Genomic DNA, 14,185 nt, shown 5'->3' with positions numbered 1-14,185 from the left:
CGCCTTCCCTTGGCAGCTCCTGACTTTTTATAGAGAAGCCGCCTTCCTTTCTAAGGTCTCGGTGCCTGTTCTGCATGGGAGAGGGGTGCGGTGTGTACAGCAAGTCTGTTTTCTAGACAGGCCTGTAGATAAAATCCTTGTCTTTGGCTCCATTTCTTACCTCTGCTTTCATGTGTAAGTTCTGAGTCTAAATCCACTCTAATCTGTTTCCTCCTGTATTCTGGATTATAGCTTCCTTCTCTGTTTTAACCATTAGTATGATCCCGTCTTTAGGTCTTACAGAAATGCAGATGGTACCCTCCAACTGTGTGTGTGTGTTTTCTCTGACACTGTTTTTTTTAAATCCCCCAAGTTCTTTTTGGAAAAAACGTTTAAACCCACAGAAAAATGGTAAGATTAAGCATTGACCCTTGGGTACTCTTTTTTTTTTTTTTTTTTCATTTATTTTTATTAGTTGGAGGCTAATTACTTTACAATATTGTAGTGGTTTTTGCCATACATTGACATGAATCAGCCATGGATTTACATGTACTCCCCATCCCGATCCCCCCTCCCACCTCCCTCCCCATCCCATCCCTCTTGGTCTTCCCAGTGCACCAGCCCTGAGCACTTGTCTCATGCATCCAACCTGGGCAGGTGATCTGTTTCACCCTTGATAATATATATGTTTTGATGCTGTTCTCTCAGAACATCCCACCCTTGCCTTCTCCCACAGAGTCCCAAAGTCTGTTCTGTACATCTGTGCCTCTTTTTCTGTTTTGCATATTGGGTTATCATTACCATCTTTTTAAATTCCATATATATGCGTTAGTATACTGTATTGGTCTTTATCTTTCTGGCTTACTTCACTCTGTATAATGGGCTCCAGTTTCATCCATCTCATTAGAACTGATTCAAATGAATTCTTTTTAATGGCTGAGTAATATTCCATGGTGTATATGTACCACAGCTTCCTTATCCATTCATCTGCTGATGGGCATCTAGGTTGCTTCCATGTCCTGGCTATTATAAACAGTGCTGCAATGAACATTGGGGTGCACGTGTCTCTTTCAGATCTGGTTTCCTCAGTGTGTATGCCCAAGAGTGGGATTGCTGGGTCATATGGCAGTTCTGTTTCCAGTTTTTTAAGGAATCTCCACACTGTTCTCCATAGTGGCTGTACTAGTTTGCATTCCCACCAACAGTGTAAGAGGGTTCCCTTTTCTCCACACCCTCTCCAGCATTTATTGCTTGTAGACTTTTGGATAGCAGCCATCCTGACTGGCATGTAATGGTACCTCATTGTGGTTTTGATTTGCATTTCTCTGATAATGAGTGATGTTGAGCATCTTTTCATGTGTTTGTTAGCCATCTGTATGTCTTCTTTGGAGAAATGTCTGTTTAGTTCTTTGGCCCATTTTTTGATTGGGTCATTTATTTTTCTGGAATTGAGCTGCAGGAGCTACTTGTATATTTTTGAGATTAATCCTTTGTCTGTTGCTTCGTTTGCTATTATTTTCTCCCAATCTGAGGGCTGTCTTTTCACCTTGCTTATAGTTTCCTTTGTTGTGCAAAGCTTTTAAGTTTCATTAGGTCCCATTTGTTTATTTTTGCTTTTATTTCCAATATTCTGGGAGGTGAGTCATAGAGGATCCTGCTGTGATTTATGTCGGAGAGCGTTTTGCCTATGTTCTCCTCCTCGTGTACTCTTAATGTAGCTGTCTACACCAGTTGTTAAGTTCCTCTCTATTTATACACTGCTTTCCTGACCATTTTTAAAACAAGTTGAAGACATCATGACACTTCAGTCCCAAGTACTTAGCATGTATTATCTAGGAGGGAGATTGTCTTACATAACCACAGCCCCATATCACACCTAAGAAATTTAATATCGAGACAATATCTAGTATATGCCCCATATTTGGATTCCCTCAGTAGTCTCCAGAATACATTTTCCCAAGATTGAGTTAAGGCTTACATCTTGCATGTGAGTGTCCTGTTTTCCTTTAATATAAAAAGTCTCTCCTGTTCCCCCCTCCTTTTTTTTAAACAACTCAGGTCACTTGTCCTACAGTCTAAATTTGTATTTTTGTTTCACCCGATCATTTTTGTTATTGTATTAACTGCTATTTCAGTGGGTTTTAGTAGGAGGGAGAAGCAAATGGGTGTGCTCAGACCATTATCTTCAGTGAAGTGAAAGTCACTCAGTCATGTCTGACTCCTTGCGATCCCATGGGCTGTATAGTCTATGGAATTCTCCAGACAAGATACTGGAGTGGGTAGCTTTTCCCTTCTCAAGGGGATCTCCCCAATCCAGGGATTGAACCCAGGTCTACTGCATTGCAGGCGAATTCTTTACCAACTGAACTATCAGGGAAGCCCATTATCTTCAGTATTTATTGTTTTATAAACATGACTTTCAGTGGCTACATAATATTCTACTTAAAAAAAAAAAAAAACGGAACTATTTTCTGCTTCCTGGCAATTTTAACTTTCTATTTGTTTTCTTTTTTTGTTGTTATAAGTAAACTTGCATTGAATGTTATGTGTCTTTCTATCTAGTAATACTCTTTTAAAAAATTTCCTGAGTGTACTTATTGGTGAGATTGTTTTTAGAATGTACCTTGTAAAGAACCTTATAAATGATCAGTTTTCTCAAAAATGTCTAAATCAGATCAATTACATATCAAATGAATTCATTATGAATTTATCTGAGGGAAAATTACTTGCTTAAAACCATAGATTACTTCTATTAATTTTAGAAGGTATTTTAAGTTTTAAAACTCATTGTTTTCAAGGATTCTGAAAATATTTAATTTTAACTAATAGTTAGAAATCTACTCCACAACTTGACAGCAGTCTAAAATAAAACTGTAGCCTGAATATTTTTGTATGGTCGTGAGCAGTTATACTGGATTCTTATAAAATATTCCACTAGTGCAGATAAAGTAAAAAAGTGTTAAGTCCTCTTCAGCCTTCTTTCTTTCCCCTTCAGTCCTTCTGTCTCCTCAGTTTGCTGGATATCTTTTCAGGTCTTTATTTATACATTAAGAACAAAAATAGTATAAGAAGTGCGTGCGTATGTGTCTAGTACACAATTTTTTAAACATACCATAAACAGGTGGGTATTCTGCGTTTTGTTTTTATACTTAACAGTGTGTCTTCTGAGCTTTTTAACTCAGCTGCTTGAACTACTGTATAGTGTTGCACACAGTGTGGCTGCACTTTATCTTATATAACCATTTCTGTTGCTGGACCATTGTTTCCAGTGTTTTAATTGTTTCAGCGTTGCAACTTTTTTAGGGTGTTAAAGTCTGAGGGCAGTTAGGAGGTCATGAAGTTTTTTGTTTGATTGTTTTGCTGCTGTTTTACAGCTTGTATTGCAGAAAGTAGAAATAATGATTTTCTATAATAAATAGGAACCATTTTACTTCATTATTAAAAATATGTGGTCTCAAAGGAAATCCTTCATGGATAGGTATTATTACTTGAAATTTCTATGTACTATTTTATACTTATAGGTATCTGAATTACTCACATACAAATTCCCACTGAATGAGGCAAGAAAATTTATATCCTGCTTTAATGTGATAAAAACAAAATAATATACCAAATATAAAAGAAAGGAAAACATTTCCTCTCTGATTCTCAAGTTAATACCTATAGAGAAAAGACAAAAACTTTGAAAAAGAAAATAGAAATAACTCCCGAATTTTACCCCTGGGAGGCATGATTCACCTCTAGCATTTTGGTGATTATTCTTCCAAATGTGTGTGTGTGTGTATATATTGATATCAAATCTAATCAGATACAGTTTTATGAGTATGCATTATTGTATGTATATATAGTGTAGACATTTCTCTCTTAACATGTTTTCTACTTGTATGGTATGTATATATGTATACATGTAGATACTGGTATATAATTATGTAAGTGGGTTATATTCTACATGTTTTACAGTTTTTTTCACTTAGCAGTAGGTCATAAAAATATTTTCATGCTATTGAATATAGACATACATCAGCCTTCTAATATCAGTGTACTATGTCTCTCTGTAGATATACCTTATGGATTCTGATCAGTCAAATTGCTGTAGTGGGGTCTCAAATAGGCTTTGGTTTCAGGGAGTACTCTGTGTAACCCCCTATTGGGGGCACCAAGGAGTGGCTGGAAGTTACATGACTTTTCTTGGTAGATTTGGTTTCCTTTGGTGACTTGTAGTGTCATTAGAGGGAGAGCTTCCAGTACTAAGGCTAAAGAAGTAAGATCTTTTATGGAGTGTGGGGATGGGTTGTGAGGTGACAGGATTGGCCAAGGCTTTAAAATGAAAGGGAATTAACGAATGTTGAGATAGAAGTGACAGAGAAGATGATGCAAAGAGTTTAGGGCATCTGGTTTAGATGAGCAGAGTAGAGCAGAGAATAGAGGAGAGCATATCAGTTCTGGAAAGGAAAGGATTTCTTGCAGGGTTGGATGCTGATCCTGCCCTTATGGATTACGCCTTCATTAGTAGATGCTGTGAAATGGTGCTTGCCATCTGGAACTTTAAAATAAACATTTATTCTTTGACCTCACAACTTCGACAAAGTGAAATGCAGGTGGCTCGGAGGTTACTGTTGAGTTTCTTAGTTCCTTTTTTTTTTTTCTTTTTTAAGAAAAAGAAAGCTTTCTATTTGTAAATACTTTTTGTTCTACTTCCTTACAGAGTATTCTCAGGCACTTTAGCTATCAACCAGTCAGTTTTTAAGAAGAGTGTTTTTCTTTATGTTTTTCTTTAAGAGTGTGTGGTCTGTCCTTTATTAGAGTATCTTCCTTCCTGCCTACGTACCTACCTACCTTTTTTATTTTATTTTTTAAGAATCACTGACTGAAAAAAAGTGGCAAGGCATTATTACTGTAGAGTGACCCAAATTAACAAGCTCTCAGGGTATAGGAAAGCACCCTGTATGCCAAAATGAGTCGGAAAACATGGACCAGTTTTACTCTGCTAAGTGATTTAATCTTTGGGGCAAGGGTTTATCCAAAAACATTTGTGGAGTGGTGTAGAAAAAGAATATGTTTTCTGTGGGAGGTTATTAATAATTTATTATATAGCACATCGAAAGTAGAGGTGAAACTAGTATCGCCACACTATCTGCATTTTTACTGTGTTTTGTTAGGGGCTGTACCAGAATTGATTTTTCTTCTTAAACACACGCATGCTCACTCTGTGTGATATTACATTTAAAGTATGAAGTATGCCTTAAAATAACATGGCATTCATTAAGTTAATTAACATTGATTGAAGGCTCTCTTAGAGATATTGAATATATGAAGATAAATAACACATGGACCCCACTCTTAAAAAAATCATTGAAAAAAATCATTGTTTAGACGAGTGAGAGAAGTATGTGCCAGAAGTATATGGAAGTTATAGAAGATAACAGGCATAAAGGGAGAGGGAATAGTCAGTTCTACTGTGGGATATAGGGATGCTTTAAAAAGCTTAGCAGGTGATTTTTGAGAGGGATTATTTACTACACGGGGTGGGGAAGAGGTGTGGCGTATAGTCATAGGTGATGCTCAATTAGGTCCGGAGTGTTGTTGCCAGGCCACAAAGGCCTGAGATGTTACGACATTGTCAGTAGCTTCATATGACTAATGTGAAGGGTCCGTATGGAGGAGTAGGAAGAGATGATACTAGAGCGGTAGTCAGGGGAGTTTGAATGTTATCAGGGATTTTTAAATGGTTAATTAATATTTTTTAATTAAAATCAGGGAAGGATTATCTCGCAAGTCAGAGGAGATAATATTCCAAGCAGGGAGATCAGTTGGCAGCTCGTAAAGTAGCTGGAATTCCTGTGGGTTCAGAGACTAAAAGTGATTCAAAGTCAGAATGAAATTGAGGAAGAGAGAGGTGTAGGAACAGTAAGATATGTGACTGATTCTGTGTGTAAGTTATAGGAGAGGGAGGAATTATGACGACTTCCAGATAGTCTGTCTTGGGCGATTGTTAGAAGATGTCAGTGGCCGTTTGAGGAGAAGCTGGTTTAAGGAGGAATGATAATGAGTTTGGTGATTGAACATGTTGGGTTTGAGTCAGTTTAAGAGACATCCAGAAAGATGTATTCTGTTACTTATTTGGACCTGGAGAGGAAGGATTTGTCATCAAGGATTGAGCATCTTTAGGATTGAATTATTCCGAACTATGGGAGTAGATAGGATAATCTAGGAATTGAAGAGGAAGAGTGTTGGGAACAAAGGTGAAGAGTTTGGGGGTGGGCTAGAAAGAGCTGGTAAAGAAGATTGAAAGAGAAGGAGATTTCTAAGAAGAATCCACTGAATTTGTCATAAGGTAGTGGTGATTTTTGCTAATGGGATTTTATTGGTGTGCTAGGAATAAAAGCCAGATTATAGAATAATTTTTTATATTTTATTACTTGTATTTATGCACTGAATTACAGATTTAAGTTGGGCTCTCCAGGTGTTGTGAGTGGTAAAGAATCACCTGTCAAGCAGGAGACACAAGAGTTGCCAGTTATATCCCTGGGTCGAGAGGATTCCCTGTAGTAGGAAATGGCAGTCTGTTCCAGTATTCTTGCCTGGAAAATTCCATGGACAATATTTTATTAAAACTAAGAAATACTTAAAAGATACAAATAAATTTCAAGAATTAGTTAACCAACTCACGTACCCACTATGCAGTTTTCTTAACTTTTTACTTTTAAAAATTAGATTCAAGAAGTTATAGAAACGGTGCAGAGAGATCCCCTGTATAACCTTCACTCAGCTCCCTCCAGTCACTTGTTGAGGTTAACAGATGTCCTGCTTTAGTACAAATGCTGATGTTTTGGGATAGATTATGGAACTGTGCAGGTAGTGTACCCCTATATGGCACAAGCCTGGAGTTTTGATTCTCATAAGAACCTCTCTCCTTCCACTGGGAACAGGGCACATAACAAGCTTTCTTGCTGCTTTTCAGGACACATGGGGAGAGCTTTCCCAGCTTCTTTTCACATGTTGAGGAGCCCTTTTGAGGATATTGGCTCAGAAGGAGACTGACTTCTGGCTCAAAATCAGGTCTTCTAGCTCTGTGGGCCAGTAGCCCTAGGTTGCCTTGCTGTTACTTGGATCTTGTATCTGAGTTTCTTTCTTTCTGGCTCCTGGGAATTTCCCTTTCCCCTCCCCTTTTTTGGGTTCAGCTACATATTATTATAATTTTTAATGTTGATCTTCCTTTTCAGTGAGTACATTTGGGCACATGGATGAATTAGTTCAATCTGCCTTGTTCCTCGAATCAGAAGTCTGATAAACTATTTTTTATTTTTTAATTTCTTAATTTTATTCTCTGCATTGTCCATGAAAAGAATTTGAGGTTGGGTTTTTTTTTTCCCTTTAGCCATGGACTTTATTGTTTGAATATTTGCAGTTATTATTCTGTACACAAATGTTAATTTCTTACAAAACTCTGTATTCCATATTGCTCAGTCACTTCAGTCTTCATTTTATGTCACATTTCCATCAAGAACTATTTCCCCAAATCACAATCTGCCTGATTGTGTGTGGTTGTTGTTCAGTTGCTAAGTTGTGTCCGACTCCGCAGTGCCATAGACTGTAGCGCACCAGGCTCATTTGTCCATGAATTTTCCAGGCAAGAATACTGGAGTGGGTTGCCATTGCCTTCTCCAGAGGCTGGATTTTTAATTATCATTAAAAATACTTTTTAAATGGACAACATATGATGTAGTGGTTTACGTGTGTCCCTTTGCCCTGCTCCCTGTCTGTCCTGCCCCGTTTGCCTTCACGGATGAAACTAGTTACTAGTCTGTCTCATAGCCTAGAGTTAGACCATGCACTAATTTATTCTTAACAACAGTTTTAGTTTTTATAGTTTAATCTTGTAACCAATATTAAGGAGTTTTTCATCTGTATGACAAGTAACAATTCTGTTCTTAGAACTTTTGAAAGAGATTATACTAGTTCTGTGTATGTTTTTATACATGTGAATGGATTATCTGTGTTTTAACTTTTATTCGTTTCAGAAATCCCTCAAAATGTGACAGAAAGTGACAAAATAATATAAACTGTCGATTCAGATGTTTTAAATTATTATGTGGAATATTGAAATAATGGAACAATAGCCCTAATTTTTGGGAAGTAGAAATGATATTTTAAGATGTTGGAGTCTTATGAAATACAATGAGAATATCCTTAAAAATTGTCCTGATTACTAACTCATACGTGCTGTTGTTTGCATATGTGCAAATAATCACCTGAGAACTGACAGGTCTGTCAAAGATGAAGCCCTCTCTTAGGTTCCTTAGCCACAATATATACCATTGATTGCCTAACTGCAACTTGGTGAAAGTCAATGACATGGAAGCAAGAAATGGAAGCCTATGACCTGATATGTTTTCTTCCTTAGATCAACCTCTCTACTTCTCCTACACCTGCACAGTTAATAAGCCGTTCCCAGGCTTCCAGTTCTACCAGTGGCAGTATTACCCAACAGACTATGTTACTAGGGAGTACCTCCCCTACCCTAACGGCAAGCCAAGCTCAAATGTATCTCCGAGCTCAAATGGTAAGATACGAGCTACCAGATTTTTTCAGTGTTTAAAAACTTGAGAGAGATCAAAATGTTTCTTGATTTGATGCAGTAGGAGGCATTTTTTTTAATACTTAAGGAATGTTTTAACAATTTTTTTGTGTGTATGTGATTAACTCTACACGTTCATGCCATGAAAAATTCTACTTTAAATTAGTAGGCCTTCTTGATGTAGCTAACATTCTGTAACATGAATGATTATTTTTTAATATCAAATTTCTTTGATTTCAAACCTTTTTTCGTATTTTAACATCTCAAAACTGAGATGCATTTTATAATTGGCATCTTGTAGTTGGTTCTTAGAGTGATATATAAAATCACTGTGTATCTTTGACATTTTAGATTTGATGAAATTGTTAGAAACATTAAAAACATGGTTTTAACTATTAATTACAGTTTATATTGTGGAAATCTTCTGAACGCTGGGTTGAAGTTCTTGATAATTTACCAGATGAGTCTTAACTTTGGTTATTCCCATCTTAAAATCTGCAAGCTGATTTATATTCTTATGATCACTTTAATCTTTGGTTAATATAAGAATGTTAATTTGGCTACTGATTTCCTAATTTGTTGAGCTTTAAGGAATGTAAAATTGGTTGACATTTACTTTATTTGATGTCTTTACAGATTGCTAGAGAAGATCTTTATCCCTGATAGGAATTTATTTATATTTTTATATCCGGTGAACTAAATATATAGATGGATTCCCAATTCTTTACTAAAATTGCAGAGAAAGTCTCCATCATATTTCTAATGGGAAGCAGTGATAATGACTCTCTTTCTATTTATAGACTATTCAGTAGACATGACCATGTTTCTGGTTGTTCCCACCGCACCCCCCCCCGCCCCCCCCATGAGATCTTATGTAATCAACAATAAGCTTCAGAATTGGGCTTCCCAGGTAGCTCTAGTAGTAAAGAACCCACCTGCTAATGCAGGAGATGTCAGAGACAGGGTTAGATCCCTGGGTCGGGAAGATCCTCTGGAGAAGGGCGTGGCAACTCACTCCAGTATTATTGCCTGGAGAATCCCATGGACAGAGGAGCCTGGTGGGCTGCAGTCCATAGGGTCGCAGAGTCAAACACGACTGAAGCGACTTAGCACACACACACACTTCACAATTAGGGAAACTATTTGAAATGATTGCTATTCGGCTGTTTTTAACCTTAAAGCTGGCAGTTTCATGTGGTTCATGCTGGATAGAACATCTTTTAGCTGTTTGTATTGAATCCTTCTTGTGAAAGTTAAACTTTGTTGTTTAATTCACTTAAATTTAGTATTTAAAGAACTGAAGTTTAAAAGATCCCTTAATTGATAATTTAAACAGAAATGGTTTTTGAGGAATTGTATAACTTTTAATGCAATTTTGAGATATTCACAGGTTCTTTGAAACAATTGTCATAATTTACTAAGTTGGATTGGGTAATCTCTAAGTGGATTGTATTGCCTTTTTAAATTAATGGCCTTGTTTCAGTATTAGAAAATTAAACAGATGGTGATAATTAAATAGAGTATATCTTTTTTTTTGATGTAAAGTTTTTTTTGCAAGCTGTTTTATTGTTGAATTTTGACATGTTGTGGCATTTACACTTAGAATGAATATTTCTTTACAAATACTTTTAAAATCAAGAGCAACCTAGGTTTGTACTACACACAGATCCTGTGTAGGTGAGTGAAATATTATAGTATAGTATGTAGCATAGTTATCCTTTGGGGGTAAAGAGGACTGAAAAGACTTCTTGGTGTTTCTTTTCATGTTTCTTACTGAAATTTAATTTGCATTCAAGAGCAGTGACAATGGTTATCTATTACAACTTCCATTTTAGGAATCCTGCCACAATAGTTTTGAGCTAGGAAAAGTTTTAATAGTTTACTTGGGGAAAAATTTGGTATGTGGATTTTATATTGCCAAAATACATTTTCTTTTTTGAGCACTGATTTATTTTCTACTCATCAGAATCATGAACTGTTTGAGAAATGTTTATGGTTTTTTCTTTTTTTTCCTTTTGAGTTCTCTATTATCAAAAACTTCTCCTTGTCATGTAAAACCTTTTGCGTAGGAGACAGTCCTAACCTGCATTGTCTTTCTGTCTCAGATTTCAGTCTCTCTTGCCTGCTATACATTGTGTGTGGGACATGTTCTTTTGTCTTAGGGTATTTTTTGGTTTTTCTGTCTGTACAGCTGATTTTCACACCCGCTACCACTGTGGCTGCTGTACAGTCTGACATTCCTGTTGTCTCGTCGTCATCGTCATCTTCCTGTCAGTCTGCAGCTACTCAGGTGAGCTTGTCCAGCTTCGTGACTTGGTACTCCAAGGTCTGGGTCTTCAGGTTAAAGATAAGCGTACGTTTGTGTTTAAGTTACTGATGGGTTCAGTGCTTTTTGTCATACATTTCAGATTAACATTTAATATAGTGAGAACTTCAAGAACGTTTTTTGGTTCTGTAGAAATTATAATGTCATGAAACATGGATATTTAGTTTATTTGACATTAGTAAAGTTAATGTGTTTTTGCAGTGACATTTTATGTTCAGTTCTATTGTAAAGCAGAACTGCTTTTATGTGAGATGCATTCTTCAGTTTCCTTTGCAAACAGTTAAGTAATAACTAAGTCAGGATGGCTCTTGAATTTAAAAATGATAAATTTTTAATTTAAAAAACAGAGTTGGATAAATTTTAAATTTAAAAAATTGAGTAGGATATCACTCAATTTTTTATTTTTGTTTGGTTCTATGGAACACTAATTTTCACCTTACACCATTCACAAAAATAAAATAGAACTAGAATGTAGACCTGAAGACAAAAGACGAAACTATTAAACCTCTGGAAGAAGACAAAGGAGATAGTTTTGTAGCTCTAGGGTGGGCAAAGCTCTTTTAGATAGGACACAAAAAGAATTAGCCATTTAAAAAAAAAAGAATTAGCCATTAAAAAAAATAATGATAAATTGGATTTTATCAAAATTTAAAAACTGTTCTTCAAAAGACATTGCTACAAAAAGGAAGAGGCAAGCCACAGACTGAGGGAAAATGTTCACAGAATATCTGACAAAGGACTTATATTGAGAATATATAAAATAGGTGTAAAACTCAATGAGATCTTGAACAGTTTAGTTAAAAATGGGCAAAAGATTCAACACTTGACAAAAGAGGATAAGCAGAAGGCCAATGAACACATGAAAAAAATGCTCAACATTATTAGTCTTTCTAGAAATGTAAACCAAAACCACAGTGAGTATCACTGTAGACTCACTAGAAAGGCTGGAATGAAGGAGATTGAAAATACCATGTTTGGCAAGAATGTGGAGCAGCCGTACTGTCACATGTGAAGTTAAACATATACTTAACATGTGACCCAGCAATTCCACTTCTAGATGTTTACCCTGAGAGATTTGAAAACATATCCACATAAAGATATTTAAATGAGTGTTCATAGCAGCTCTTTTGAGAATAGCCCCAAATTGGAAGTTACCAGTCTGCTTTAACTGGTGAATGGATAAGCATATTGTGGAATATTGCTCAGAAATAAAAAGGAACAGACTACTGATACATCTCAGAAACATAGTTAGTCAAAGAAGCCAGATATCAGAGAGTGCATGCTTTGTGACTTCATTTATATGAATTCCAGAACAGGCAGAACTAATCTATAGTGAAAAAGAAACGGATTTGTGATAACCTCGAGCAGAAGGTGGAGGAGATGGACTGGGAAGGGGCATGAGTGAAGGGAATGTTCTATATTTTAATTGGGGTGGTGGTAACATGTATACATATGTCAAAACTTAATGCATTGGTTCATTCATTTTATTGTATGTACATTACACCTCAGGTTAATAAAAATGAATGAAATCGAGTACATTTTTAATTAAAGCTGTTGAATAGACTTATATTGTATGATATAATTTTGTATTTTTCCACTGTTAGTATTTTGGGTTGCATATGGCAGAACTTAATATATCCTAATAAGGTCATCCTTGGCTTTGTAATTTTAATAATCTCAATCATCTGGTAAAAGGTACAAAATGAGTTAGCAGTAATATTCTTTGGTATTTTTCATGGAATCTCTTTCTTTTCATCAGAAAGGTCTGTTTTCATATATCAGCATATAAAGGTGGTGATCAGTTAAACTCTGGTTTCTCCTAATTGTTATGTGACCCTCTATAGTTCCTTATTTGTATACATCACTTTCCATGTTTACAAAATGAGACCTTTGTTAACATTAAGATGTTTTGGGCTCTAAACTTTAAATGTCTCTTTGTGGAGTGAATTTATTGAAGTAATTATCTTCCTATTTTTGTCTTTTAATAAAACCTAATAGAGCTAGACCATTATCAGCTTCCAGAATTATAAAGTGGCATGGAGCTTAGAGTTAGGTTGCCATTGAACTTAAGTGCATGAAGTCCTGCATGGGCTTAAGTTCAACTTCCACTGCAGTCATTTATTAGTTGTGTGACTTTAGACAAGTTACCAAACATCTCTAGTGGTTATACATACTTGTAGGGTTAAGCTGAAGAGTAATATATGTTTAGTGCCTAGAATCTTATAGGTACTCATTAGTACTTTCTCTGCAGAGGAAAGAATCGGAAGACATGGGCTTATAAGCGGACTTTGGCAAGTCGCTTTGTCACTTACCAGTTGATTCATTTTGGACAGGTCATAGCATGGTGTTTATAAGTTTGGACTCTGGAGCCAGATTCTCTGGGTTCAAATACATGTTCTACCACCTTCTCATTTTCTATCTTTAAACTCTCACTTCAGTTTCAACAGTATAAAGTAAAATAACTATAAAATAATTATAATGCCTCATAGGGTTGTAATGAGAATTAAATAGGTTAATAAAATGAAAAACAAGTTTCTGTTAATGTAGTTAGCATTCACTAAATGTTAGCTGCTGTTATTACTTATGCTGAGCTTCAATTTCTTCCCCTTAAACTGGAAGTGATAGCTCAGAGTTGTTACAAGGAATAGACACTCAGCATAGTGCCTGGCACATAAAATATCACATGCTACTAATTACTGTTTTTGTTATACAGTGTCTAAAGATGAGTCAAAAATTCGGTTCTTAGCTTTTACGTAGCTAATAGTGAAGAAAGAATACAACCATATAAAGAATTTGCAGTCTCCAAGGTAAAATAAACCAGTTATTAGGAAAATACAATTAACAAACTCTCTATAGAGCACAGTCTGTTTTGTGGGTTCTCATGGAGAAAACGTCTTGCATTGTCTTTAGTAGCATCTTTAATGTGAACATAGTTAAAGTAATGTATAGAATTAGCTCTTTGGGTCCAGATATGATATTTATAGGTATGTGGCTCTCTAGTAATCTGACTTTTCCAGTGGTAACTTTCCTCAAGTTCAGGACTGTTCGTTTGAAGAATTTCTGTTCCACTTTGTTAATTTTTAAACATATATTTGCAGTTTTTTAAAATATTTTGATTCAAATTGAGAAATGCCAAATTTGAAGTTTTAATATTCTTAACTGACAAACGTCAGTATAAGTTAATTTTTCCTTAGTAATAAAATTTATAGCACACTGTAAAAAATAAGAAATTGGGACTATCTTACCCTTATTTACTGTTTTAAATGCTCCATCTAGTATCCTTACCTTGAAAAAAAAATCTT

The 14,185-nt window shown here is 35.7% G+C and overlaps 1 protein-coding gene across 9 annotated transcripts in view; it reads left to right on the top strand.

The window, feature by feature from the left end:
- The window catches only part of PHC3 (polyhomeotic homolog 3), a 79,949-nt gene that overhangs the window by 16,878 nt on the left and 48,886 nt on the right, over positions 1-14,185 (top strand). For 8 of the 9 annotated variants that reach the window (XR_009697098.1, XM_061168305.1, XM_061168301.1 and 5 more), the window contains 2 exons: positions 8,384-8,542; positions 10,749-10,847. Coding sequence is in view for 8 of the 9 variants with exons in the window: in XM_061168305.1 (XP_061024288.1) it covers positions 8,384-8,542; positions 10,749-10,847 (258 nt within the window). In the remaining variant the exon portion in view is untranslated. The remainder of the gene's footprint in view (positions 1-8,383; positions 8,543-10,748; positions 10,848-14,185) is intronic. The other variant, XM_061168306.1, reaches the window with a different exon arrangement.

This window comes from Dama dama, chromosome 19, assembly GCF_033118175.1.
Source record: "Dama dama isolate Ldn47 chromosome 19, ASM3311817v1, whole genome shotgun sequence".
NCBI lineage: Eukaryota > Metazoa > Chordata > Mammalia > Artiodactyla > Cervidae > Dama > Dama dama.
Note: the sequence above shows the minus strand (reverse complement) of the source record. Positions and strands in the feature narration are given on the sequence as shown.